The 12,976-nt window shown below is 45.3% G+C and overlaps 1 protein-coding gene across 4 annotated transcripts in view; it reads left to right on the top strand.

Moving 5' to 3' along the window:
- Window positions 1-12,976, top strand: part of TTLL6 (tubulin tyrosine ligase like 6) — a 46,295-nt gene that overhangs the window by 17,890 nt on the left and 15,429 nt on the right. For all 4 annotated transcript variants that reach the window (XM_060395553.1, XM_060395555.1, XM_060395554.1 and 1 more), the window contains 5 exons: window positions 1,482-1,707; window positions 3,034-3,209; window positions 4,471-4,659; window positions 5,462-5,639; window positions 6,549-6,830. In XM_060395553.1, the coding sequence (XP_060251536.1) occupies window positions 1,482-1,707; window positions 3,034-3,209; window positions 4,471-4,659; window positions 5,462-5,639; window positions 6,549-6,830 (1,051 nt within the window). The remainder of the gene's footprint in view (window positions 1-1,481; window positions 1,708-3,033; window positions 3,210-4,470; window positions 4,660-5,461; window positions 5,640-6,548; window positions 6,831-12,976) is intronic.

A 12,976-nucleotide genomic window follows, 5' to 3' on the forward strand; every position in this document is an offset into this window, starting at 1 on the left:
TATGTTATGATTCATAATGTCTATTATAAGACGGTAGAGGAGTGTCTGATCTATTTTGGGAATATTTATTTCCCAGTTAGGCAAATTAAACACTTTTTTTTTTTTTTTTTTTTTTGCACTTGAGAGGATTGGCTTCAAGTGATCTGGAAAATTCATTTATGAGCAGCACTTCATCCTGGACAATGGCAGGTAGAAAAGGCGTGCCTCTGCACTGAGTGTCTCTGTTTATCTGTCGTCCTATAAACGCATCTTTGGCTGTTTCAAGTGTGTGCTGGCTCCTCAGTGGTCCTTAGGCTTCCCACAGGAGAGGTGCTGCTTTCTCAGGATCCCCTTATCGCATGAATTGTGCACACACAACAGTGTGTTTGTCACTCAGTTGTGTCCAACTCTTGGTGACCCCATGGACTGTTGCCCACCAGGCTCCTCTGCCCATGGGATTCTCCAGGCAAGAATACTGGAGTGGGTTGCCAAGCCCTCCTCCAGGGGATCTTTCCGACCCAGGGATCAAACCCATGTCTCTTATGTCTCCTGCAGTGGCAGGCGGGTTCTTTACCACTGGTGCCACCCGCAGGCCCTTAGTAAGTGTACGCTGCCTCTGCTGACAGGGCCCAGATCTGTGGACTGCTGGTTGAGCTGTATTCCCCATCTTCCCATTCTTCTCTTTGCTTTTCATTCTCCTGCATCACCCATATTTCCTCCTCCAGTGTTTTCACTTCCTGCTTCGGCTCTCTGTGCACACCTGTGTGTGTGTGAGGGGGCGGCTCTCTGTCCCCATCATTGTCTTTTGAACCTGTCAGATTTGTCCTGTCTCTGTACTGCCCAGCTCAGAGCTGACTGGACCATTTCTTCACAAACCTCTCTGCAAGGGATAGACATTCTCTGATATCTGTGACAGGGGGACCAGCCATCTTGGTTTGCCTGTGACTGAGGGACTTCCTGGGATGTGGGACTTTCAGCTGTAAAGTCTAGACTGTCTGGTTTGCCTGGGACAGTGGGTAACCCTATCTATGGAAATGCCTTGGGGTTGCCTTTTCCCTCTGGGCTTCCCTTTACAGGGTTAACATTGAATAAAATGAACAATATTTCTATGTCTTTAGTGTCCCCAGAATCCCCTCAGATAGTGGAAGTGGAACCCAGATATCAGTGGTCTTAAAAGACTCCTTAAGTGCCTCTAATGAACACCAAAAGCTAAGAAACCATTGCTACCAAAGCAACATTGTGATGTGGGGTGTTGGTTTTTACAATTTTAAAAATTCATCCATTAAGCTTTCCACTGGGATACCTAATCCCTGCCCCAGCCCACAGATGTTTTCTCCTGTGGGTCCTCCTGAGCTGACACAGCTATTACCCTGGCTCCTGGCTGTCCCTCCCACTGGCTTTGGGACTTTATCCTCTCTAGAAGTTTCTAGTTGCTAGCATTCTATGGCCTTAGATGACCAGAGGTGGGCTGCCCTGCCTCACGGCCCATGATTCCCTTCCAGGAAGCTCTCCACCTTCAACACGTACATGGAGAGCCATGGCTACAACGTGGCACAGATCTGGAGAGACATTGAGGACGTTATTATCAAGACGATCATCTCAGCCTACCCCATCATCAAGCATAACTACCACACCTGCTTTCCCCACCACACACTCAACAGCGCCTGTTTTGAAATCCTGGGCTTTGACATTTTGTTAGATCACAAACTCAAGCCCTGGCTGCTGGAGGTAGGGAGATTGGGGTGAGGAGTGAAGCTGGCACCTGTTACTGGGGTCAGTCCCATCCCTCCGCCCTCCTGGCTCAGCTAGGATGTTGTAATCCACTTGTCGAGCAACGGCCTCCCCGGTGCTTGCTGCCTGGGGCGTCTCCCTTTGCTGAAAAGCGGCCACCAGAGGGAGGTAGATGGCCAGGAATTAGAGAATTCCTTGTGCTTTCTTGAGGTCCACCCAGACTTAGAAGGTCTGATCTCAGGTGCAGAGTGACTCCAAAGACAGCTCTACCTTTTCTAACAGTTGTCTCCATCACAGAAAGGAGACTTTGTTCTTCATCAAAGGTGGGTGGAGGATATTTGAGATCAGATGGAGCTACTGGGCCTGGCTATCTGGGGCCTAGATCCAGTTCCAAGCATCAGCAGAGAGCAACCTAGTGTCTGTGGGCACGGAAAAGGGCGGGGAGCCACTCAGTGAGTTTCTTGTCTCCTCCAGACCCATGGGGTGGTGGGAAGAGGAGGAAGAGAAGCTTCTGGGTGTCTGCGTCTCTTCCTGACTGGACCTGTGCAAGCAGGCCTCTCCCGAGGCCGTTCAGTGTACACACCGGAAGCGGGGGCAAGGGCAGGGTTGTGGTACAAGTCAGAGGTGATGGTGACGGCTGCCAGTGATACAGAGGCAGCCCTCAGAGGGGAAGACCCAGAATTACGTATCAAATTCCTGGGGTCTTGCCTTTCCTCCATTCCTAGCCCTTGTTCCCAAGTGTGGGTGGGAAGGAGAATATGGCTGTTCTGAGCGCTTACCAAAGAGCAGAATAAGCTACCAGGAGCAAGCCTTCAGAAACTGCTAGAAGTCTTCAAATGTCACATAGTGCCTCTGAACAATATGGACTCTTCTGTGAGCAGGAATGAGTCCTCTCAGTCCTCCCACCATCCTGACCCTTAACCCCCGTCAGGATCCTGAATGTATCACTCCCTTCCCCTCCCCAGCTCCCAGCCTGGCCCTCTGGACTGCCCTCTTCCCTCTGTTCTCTGGGGTGCACATTGCACAGGAGGGGCACATGCACCCCAGATGGAGGGGAAACCAAAGGCAGCTCCTTCACCCCCACCCCTTGCCATGCGCCTCAGGAATTCAGGACTGAAATAAAAGCTAGTTACACTGCAGGGGGTTCTGCTCCCTCCTTTTTTCACTGAGGCTCCAGTCCAGACTCTCTCTCCCTCTCTCTCCTACTCATTGCGGTAGCCAGGGCCCCTAGGTGGGCTTGGGTGGCTCCTTTGAGGGGGCACTTAGCTTTACCTCCTGCTTGCATGCTGCCCAGCCTCCCCAGCTGCCATCTTGTCCTCACAGGTAAACCACTCTCCGAGCTTCTCCACTGACTCCTGGTTGGATAAAGAGGTAAAGGATAGTCTGCTGTACGACACTCTGGTCCTGATCAACCTGAGGAGCTGTGACAAAAAGAAGGTCTTGGAGGAGGAGAGACAGCGGGGGCAGTTCCTACAGCAGTGTCGTTCTCGGGAGACCAGGTACAGTCATGGGTCAGTTCTAACAAATGATAATCCTATTTGGAACATTAGTTTCTATTTGCAGGATGTGGCAGGTTAAACAGTTTTTCCTTTGTTCCTAAAAATAGATTAATTTATAGACATAAGTACATGTGATGAATATGTTTGTTAATATCATATGAAGAGATCCAGGGATTACCGATACAAAAAGTAAAACCATTTGTCTTTACAAAAGGGGAACATTCTTCTGTTCTTCCCTTGTCACTGTGTTGTGGGGAACACCTCATCCCTGCTGCATAGCATTTGCCTTCATCCTACAAGAGCGAAAAGGAAGTCTCAGAGCCTGTCAAGGACTTGGCTTTGCTGCTTTTCAGATCTCACAATGGCCCCTGCCCTCCTCACAAGCCTGGTCCTTCGGAACTGAACTTCTGGAACCAGGCCTTGGCATCAGGCCATCTCTGTTTGGATGGCACTGTGTTTCTCAGAGCACGTTCATGTCCACTGTCTTCCCTGTAAGGAGGGGGCGGGTGGGTGGTAGCATGGGGGATTGTATGTCCTGCTTTTGGAGCTAAGAAGACCAAGACTCTGGAAGGGGAGCTGCCTGTATAGGTCACCTTGCTGGCAAGTGTCAGGTCTGGACACAGAGCCCGATAGGTGTGTGCTGCCTGGCGTTCCAGGATGCCTTCCACTGAACTCTTGGAGAAGGAGGCAGCATCGTCTAAGGAGCATTCCCTGAATCAGTCTCCTTGTCATGACTTGGCCCTGCATGGCTCAGGGGCTCCTGGTTTCCCTACTATAAAAGGGGCTTATTGATCCTCCGCCCTGACCTCCACCTCCTGGGGGGCTATGAAGGGGAATGAGATCATCAGCTCTCATAAAATCTCATCAGGCTTATCCATGAAGCCCTCAAGTTTAGCTGGTTCTCCAAAGGAGAGTAGCAGGGACTGTGATTGGAAAGGTGACAGTCTGCCCCTGTCAGAAGCTAAGCCAAGAGGGAAATGGGCTTTACTTGTAATGGGAAAGAATTTGGTGAGCTGTTAGAAAGACTGTTCTAACCAGCTGTTTTTAGTGCATTATGACACCGGCTGTCCCAGGAGGGCTAGAATCTCCTTTCAGGAAACGTTCATGTATTCATTTACTTAGGAAACGCTGGTTGAACGCTCTTGCGTGCAAAGCCTTGGTCTCACTCTAGAGGACATCCATGTCCTTGGAAAGGCCATGTCCTTTCCAAGATTGGTCCCAAGAAAACCTAACTGCAGCCCTGTGTTCCGCTTCCCAACAGGAAAGAGGAAGTCAAGGGCTTTCAGGCCGTGCGAGTAGAGAAAACTGAGAAGTATGAGAAGGAAAACTGTGGAGGGTTCCGCCTGATTTATCCCACTGTGAATTCGGAGAAGTATGAGAAGTTTTTCCAGGACAACAACTCCCTCTTCCAGAATACAGTTACCTCCAGGGCTCGGGAGGTCTATGCCCGGTAGGAAGGCTCCTGGGGTGAGGGCGGCTGGGTGTTGGGGGAAGAGGAGATAGTGCTTGACCTATGGTGTGACCTTGGGGCAGCCATGAGGTTGCTTTAGTCTCACAAGGACCAGGAATCATAAGGTTCTTTGGTGTGGGATGTTGGTAAGTGGATATGAAGCTGTTTCTCTAAACTCACCCCTAAGACAGCCACCCCAACCCCACTCCCAGAAAGCCCAACCCTTCAGAACTACCACCTAGATTCATTCAGGTATCAGATCTAAGGACTGGAAGGGACTCATCCCATCCAGTCCAATGCCTGCCCACCACCCATTTCATGGAGCAGAAAGAGGATCATCCAGCAGATAAGGACAGAAGAAGCTCTAGAAGCCCTGTCCCCTGAGTCCTGTGACTGAGTTATTTCCATCACATGATTGGCCAGAGAGGCCCAGCATATGAAAGGGTTTGATGTGGGAGCTCCTGATTTTATCCTCCTACCCAGACCCTCTCCTTAGCACTTGTTGGTTGTGTGATCCTGGCATACTGGGAAGGGAGGAGAGAGATGGGGTGGTAGAGTAGGGTGCTGCCCCCCACCACATCTCTCCCTGGGCTAATCCCAGATGGGAAATGGTGTGGGTGGAGGAAGGATTATCTCCTCCATCTCTTGCTTTGGAACTCTCAATCATTTGGACACACTAGGGCAGGGAAGATGGAGCACTGCCCCTCCTTGCCCCAGTCTTGTCTGCCCCTCAAGAAGTATGTCCATAATATTCATAGCCTATCCCTAACCTGTGTGATACTCACTGTTCCTCACTGGGCAGGCAGCTGATCCAGGAGCTGAGACTGAAACAAGAGAAAAAATCCTTCCAAATGAAACAGAAGAGGGTAGACATGCAGGAGGAATCGGCAGGCGAGCAAGCGAGAGGCAAGAGCTGGCAGAGCAGGCGAGAGAAACAACAGCAGAAATACAAGACTACCACCAGCCAGACCTCCAAACAAGTAAACGTGGATGGGAGGGGAACGCGCGTGCCCAGCACACTTCCCCAGCTGGGGCCAGTCCAGGGGGCGATGCTGAGAAGACCCCTACTGAGAGCTCAGAAACACTGATGGAATGGGGGCCGCATGGAGGGCTGGGCCCCAGGAGCAGGGCCTGGAAGTCACAAGGAGCCCTGCAGCCTTCAGAGGATCCCTCCATCCAGGCAGGGAGGACTTGCGCTGTTCTGTCCTCCTCCCCCCAGTAGGAGTAAAAGCAGCTGGGAGGCCGAGGACCCAGCCCCATGTGGGAGCGGGCTCTAGGACTACCTTACTCATGGTCCCCAACTCCAGTTTGGGTTGGAATGCCCCCTTCCTACAGGCCAGGGGCACAACTGAGAGAGGAGGCTACAGGGAAGACCTTCTGGGGGCAGGGCCTCAGAACACTACATGTGGGGCAGAACACAGCTGGTCCTTCCAGGCTGCTCTCTGCTCCAAGTATGGACTAGCCTCCAGGCTGGAGCCAGCTGTCCAGTTGCCCCATGATCTCAGTCTCTGGAACCCCCTTCTTGGCCTGGCTCTCTCTTCTTGCTCAGTGAAAAGATTCAGTTGACTTTTCTGAAGTGACAGGATTAGAGGGGGTTTTTTGAATAATTTTGTTAGGGTCATAGACCCTCTGAGAATCTGATAAAAGCTATGGAATCTCTTGCCATAAGTAACTGCAGTTTTAAGTGTTTCAAAGGCCCCGTGAAGCCATCCATGAGCCCTCTAGGGGTGTCCTTGAACCCTAGGTTAAGAGCCCTGGATTAGAGAGACTAATTCAGATTGCTTTCCTCTCCTCCTGATCTCCTTTGCACCTACCGTTGGGTGCAGATGATCTGGAAGTGGACAGAGCTCAGTTCCCATGGGCTCTATGTTTGGTTTCCTTCTTCCCAGTATCTCCAGCCATTGATGTTGGTGTCCGGTGCACCTGACTTGCTCTCGAGTGTCAGACACACAGAGAAAAATGAAGCAGATAGCAGCCTTGACCAGGAGGCCCCCGAAGAGGAGGCTAATCCAGCACTCTGTAAGCCTTCATCTTCAAGGCCTTACAGCTCTGTACCTGACTTGAGGAATTCAAGCCTTCTCAGCTGCTCCAGGCCAGAGCTCAGTAAACCCATCTCCAAAATGAAGGAAGCCAAGTCTACGTCTGCAGTGAACGCGATCGCCGGCATTGTGGTAAGCAGCGCAGTCTGCGTCTCCTGAGGACTGAGCTGGGGTGGGGTGGAGTAGTGGCAGGAGTCTTGCCTTCTGGTCCATTCTCTGCCCCTGGCTTATATGGCCCTTTGAATAAGCTGCCTACCCTTCTCAGGCCTCAATTTCCCCACTTGTGAAGTCCAAGTTGTGGAATTACACTCCTGCTAAGAGTCTAGACCTATGGTATAGGGCTTTTAGAAAGGATGCATGCCCTCTTTGGGGCAGGTTACCATCTGTTGTATTAGCTTCTGTAGGGCTACTGCAACAAATTACCGTAAACTTAGTGGCTTGAAACACACATCTCTGGTCTCACAAATCTATTCTTTAGATCAGAAGCTAAAGATCTGAAAACAAGGTGTTGACAGGGTCATTCTCCCCTCTCTAGGGAGGACCCTTCCTTGCTTCTTGCTAGACTCTGGTGGTCACTGTCCAGTCTCTGCCTGTGTTATCACATGGACTTCTTCCTTGCGCTTCTTCTCTGTGTTGACTGGTACAAGGATACCAGTCATTGCATTTAGGGCTTACCCTTATCCACAATGAGCTTATTTTTAACTTGAGATCTGCAAAGATCCTGTTTCCAAGTAAGGTCACATTCTGAGGTTGTGGGTGTACATAAATTTTAGGGAGCTGTTGAACCCAGTATACCACCTCAACAACATTTCCATTTGAAACAATGGAGTTTCAAACTTCATTGATGTATGGACTCCTTTTGATGGAAAGAAACCTCTTTCAGATTCCAACTGTAAACAATTTTTTTAAATATATACAAGCATAAGATCAGATATAAAGCCTTTATACCTATAACTCTTGAAGTGAAGTGAAAGTTGCTCAGTTGTGTCCTACTCTTTGCCACCCCATGGACATTTCAGTCCATGGAATTCTCTAGGCCAGAATACTGGAGTGGGTAGCCATTTCTTCTTCAGGGGATCTTCCCAACCCAGGGATTGAACCCACATCTCTCGAATTGCAGGTAGATTCTTTACCATCTGAGCCATCAGAGAAGCACACCTATAGCTCTTGCTCCATGCTCAGTTGTTGCAGTCGTGTCCAAATCTTTGTGACCCCATGGATTGTAGCCCACCAGGCTCCTCTATCCATGGCATTTCCCAGGCAAGAGTACCAGAGTGGGTTGCCATTTCCTCCTCCAGGGCATCTTCCCGACCCAGGGAAGACCCAGCGTCTCCTGTGTTTCCTGCATTGGCAAGCAGGTTCTTTACCACTGAGCCACCAGGGAAACCTATAACTCTTACACAGTTACAAAACAAAAACAAAGCTCTTCCTGGTGGTCCAGTGGTTGAGGCTCTGCCTGCCAAAGCAGGGGACATGGGTTCAATCCCTGCTCCAAGAAGATCCCACAGGCTTCAGGGCAGTTAAGCCCATGCAGCACAGCTGTTGAGCTCATGCTCTAGAGCCTGTGAGCTGCAACTGCTGAAGCCGCGCACTCTAGGACCCATGCTTTGCAGCAAGAGAAGCCTACACACCACAAAGAAGAGGAGCACCCGTTCCCTGGAACTGGAGAAGGCTTGTGCTCAGCACCAAAGACTCAGTCTGGCCAAAAATCAATTAATTAAAAAAACAAACAGCACCAATAAAATCGGCACAAAATATTAACTTCACATGACAGTTGATTTTCTATTTTTGTAGATACCAAGTTGCCACATAAATGTGGTACTGACAGTCCTAACGCAGGTCCTTTTGGATTCATTATGCTTAGGCCAACCAAGAGCTATGTGATGGCTCTACTGGAAAATCTTCAGCATTGTTGGGCCTTCACTTGGTCTAAGCGCAGTATAGAGTAGTGCAGTGTTTTTCAAATTTCTAACCAGAGCCCATAATAGAATTTCATTTTACTTCATAGTCCATTAAATATGCATGCATACAACTGGAGAAAAGTTTTTAAAACAGTGCTTAGCCATACTGCATATAGTGAGTGGCTCAGTTTTTTCTTTTTTAAAAATACCAGTTACAACTCCTTAAATTAATTTCATGACCTAGTGGTAGGTTTGCAGCCCATCGTTTGATAAACACCATTAAGAGCGTTATCCCCTTGGATTTCATGATGGTTTCTTGGATATAACACCAAAAGCACAAGAAGCAAACGCACCGAAAGATAAGTGGGCCTCCATCAGACTTAGATAATCGACAAAATTAAAGGACAGCCTGTGGAATGGGAGAAAATCTTTTCAGATTATACATCTGATAGAGATTAATATCCAGAATATATAAAGAACTCTTACACAACAACAACAAAACCAAACAACCTGATTGAAAAATGGGCAAAGGCTGGACTTCCCTGGTGGTCCAGTCCAGTGGTTAGGACTCTTTGCTTTCACTGCAGAGGGCACAGGTTCAGTCCCTGGTCAGGAATTAAGATCCTGCCAGCCATGTGATTCAGCCAAAGGAAAGAAAAAAAGTGGGGTGGGGAGGGAAAGGTTTAAATAGACATTTCTCCAAAGTGAAATTAGCCAGCCACCAAAAAAAAAAAAACCAACCACCAAATGCTGCACGCTTCCACCTATATGAGCTATCTAGAGTAGTCAAACTCTTAGAAACAAAGAGTAGAAAAAACAAACAAACAAACAAACAAAAAAGAAACAAAGAGTAGAGTGGTGGTTGCCAGTGGCTGGTGGGTGGGGCGAAAAAGGGATGTTTAATGGGTACAGAATTTCAGTTTTGCAAATTAAAGAGATTCTAGAGATCTGTTGCCCAACAATGTGCATATAGTTAACACTACTGTACTATACACTTAAAAATGGTTATGATGGTAAATTTTATGTTATATGAGGGTTTTTTTTACTATAAAAATTAAGAGTAAGGAGTATACTTTGGGAATCTGGCTGCCTCTGTTGGATTCTTGGGGTCTCATTTTATTATATACATGACTTCCATCTAGTCAGTCTAGTCTCCCTAAGCCTTAGTTTCCTCACCTAAAAAATGGAATTTTCATCATAGTACCTACCAGTGGATTACTATGAGGATTAAATGAAAGGATCCACAAAAATGCTTTGAGTGGTATTCAACACACAGGAGTCAGTAAGCATTAGCTATTATTTTAATGTTATTGCTACTTCTTAAGATCCACCCCCTTGTGTGTGTGTGTGTTTTGCATAAACCCAAGAATTAAAGCAGTACTTTAACCTAAGACTTAAAGCAGTACTACTTAACTCTGATGAAATTACAAAATAAGGCAGCTAGCAAAAATGCATTTTTTTTCCTTTTTTTGGATTTCATGTTTATTTGAGCAAAATCATTGGCTCAGGATGTTGTACTATACTTGGTTCATTCAAAGCCTTTGCCTGCTTTGTTTATTTACTTGTCACTGTATCCCTATGCTCATCTCCATTCACCTAGCCACCATCTTTTGTTCATGTTTCCTTGTAAAGAAGAGATTTTTAAAAATGCAAGCATTTAAATTTGTTTAAATGTGATTGGGTTATTTTTCTCATTCTATGTCCTATTTTTATTCTTATTGAGCTCTACTTTTTCTTTTCTTTTTTAAGATTAATTTTACATGCATTAAAATGCTAAGTTTTAGCTGAACAATTCTGACGAATAAATACACACTTGTGATCCATATCCCTATCATGATATAGAACTTTCTGATATTTCCCAAAAGTTCCCTCTGGCCTTTCCCAGGCAATTGACCTTTGCTTCCTGCATCCCTCCCCAAGGCAGCCACTATCCTGACTCTTTTTCATCTTAGAGTAGTTTTGCCTATTTTAGAATTTTGTGCAAGTGGAATAATATAGTATATAGTATTTTGAGTGTGACTCCTTTAATTCAGTATTAGATCTGCGAGATTCATTCACGTTGTTGGAGATATCAGTATTTTGTCCTTCTTTATTGCTGAATTGTGTCCCATTGTACAAATACGCCGCAGTGTGTACATCATTCTCCTGTTGATGGACATGTGGGTTGTTCCTAGTTTTTATTCTTTTATTGCTATTGTGATTAAAGCTCTTACGAACATTCCTGTATAAGTCTTTTTGCGGACATAGTTTTCTTTTCTCTTGGATAACTACTTGCGAGAAGGATTGTTAGGTCAAAGGGTGGATCTCTGTATAACTTTATAAGAACACCAAAGCCTTCATTTAGAGTGATTATAATAGCTTTTGTACATTTCAGCCAGCAATGGATGAAGGTACTGATTGCTCCATGTTTGTTACCATTTGGTGCTGTCTTTTAAACTTTTCCCACTCTAATGGCTACGTTGTGATTTCTTATTTCAGTTTTAATTTGAGGATTAAGCATATCAAGCACTTCATCAAGTGTTTATTGGTTATTCATGTATGTTTCTTTATGAGGAGTTTGTTCAAGATTTTGCCTTTCTCCTTTTTAAGAAATGGGATTTAAAGGATATATATTTGTTTATTTGTTGCATTCGATCTTAGTTGTGGCACGAGGGATCTTCATTTGCAGCATGTGGGATCTTAGTTCCCTGACCAGGGATCGAACCCATGTCCTCTGCATTACAAAGTGGATTCTTAACCACTGGACCACCAGGGAAGTCCCAGACTTAAAAAAAAATTTTTTTTTTAACACCAAAAACATCTTATATTGGGGTGTAACCAGTTAACAATGTTGTAATAGTTTCAGGTGAAGAAGTGAAGGGACTCAGCCATACATATACATGGTAGCCATTCTCCCCCAAACCCCCTCCCATCCAGGCTGGCACATAATATTGAGCACAGTTCCATGTGCTATACAACAGGTTTTTGTTGGTTATCCATTTTAAACATAGAAGTTTGTACATGACCTTCCCAAAGTCCTTAACTATCCCTTCCCTCTAGCAACCATGAGTTCCTTTTCTAAGTCTGTGAGTCTCTTTCTGTTTTGTAAGTTCATTTGTATCGTTTCTTTTTTGATTCCACATATAAGGGATATCATATGATATTTCTCCTCTCCTTCTTGTCTGACTTGCTTCACTCAGTATGACACTCTCTGGGTCCATCCATGTTGCTGCAAATGGCCTTACTTCATCCTTTTTAATGGCTGGATAATATTCCACTGTATGAATATATATATATATACACCACATCTTCTTTATCCATTCCTCTGTTGATGGACATTTAGGCTGTTTCCATGTCTTGGCCATTGTAAACACTGCAGTGCTACAGTGAACTCTGGGGTGCATGTATCTTTTTGGGCCATTTTTCTCTGAGCATATATCCAAAGAAATGGGATTTTTTTTTAAATGTTTTGCTATTGTGTTGTAGGAACTCTTTATATATTCTGGAAACCTACCTATTCTCTTTCTTACCAGTGTTTTTTGATTAGTGAAAAAGCAATTTCAATGAAGCTTATGAATTTTTCTTTAATGGTTATTGCTTTCTGTGTCCTGTTTAAGAAGTTTTCATGCACTTCCATGTCAGGGATATTTCCCTAGTTTTTTTCTAAAAGCTTTATGGTTTTAGCTTTGTGTATAGGTCCATGATCCAACTCAAATTAACTTTTGAGTGTGCTAGGTGATGGGTAGTAGGGTTTTATCCCCATAGGCACATCTAGTTACAAGACTATTTACTGAAAGACTTGCCCTTCTCATTGAATTGCTTAGGTGCCTTATAAGTTCTATTAAGGTTTTATTTTGTTGTTGTTGTTGATGCCATAGGATTTTCATCAAACAATTATGTCATCTTCAAATAAAGACAGTTTTACTTCTTAATTTTCAATCTTGACACCTTTTATTTCTTTTTCTTGCCTTATTGCCTGTCTGGGATTTTTAGCACAGTGTTGAATAGGAGAGGAGAGTAGACATCCTTCCCTTGTTTCCAGTCTTAAAAGGGAAACATTCAATCTTTTATCGTTAAGTACGGCATTATTTGTAGGTTTTGACAATGTTCTTTACTAGCTTGAAGAAGTTCAGTTCTATTCCTAGTTTGCTGAGAGTTGTTTTAAATCATGAATGGATATTGAATTTTGTCAAGTGCTTTTTTGGTACCAATTGATAGAAGTTTTTCTACTTACATTGTTAATATGGTATATTACATTGATTAATTTTTTATCTTGAGCCAATCTTATATTCCTGGAATATAAGACCAAGACCCTTTTGCCATGTTGTGTTGTTCTTTTTACAGATTGCTGCATTCAATTTGTTAATATTTTGTTGAGGATTTTTATTGTCTGTGTTC

This window comes from Ovis aries, chromosome 11 (assembly GCF_016772045.2).
Source record: "Ovis aries strain OAR_USU_Benz2616 breed Rambouillet chromosome 11, ARS-UI_Ramb_v3.0, whole genome shotgun sequence".
Taxonomy (NCBI): domain Eukaryota; kingdom Metazoa; phylum Chordata; class Mammalia; order Artiodactyla; family Bovidae; genus Ovis; species Ovis aries.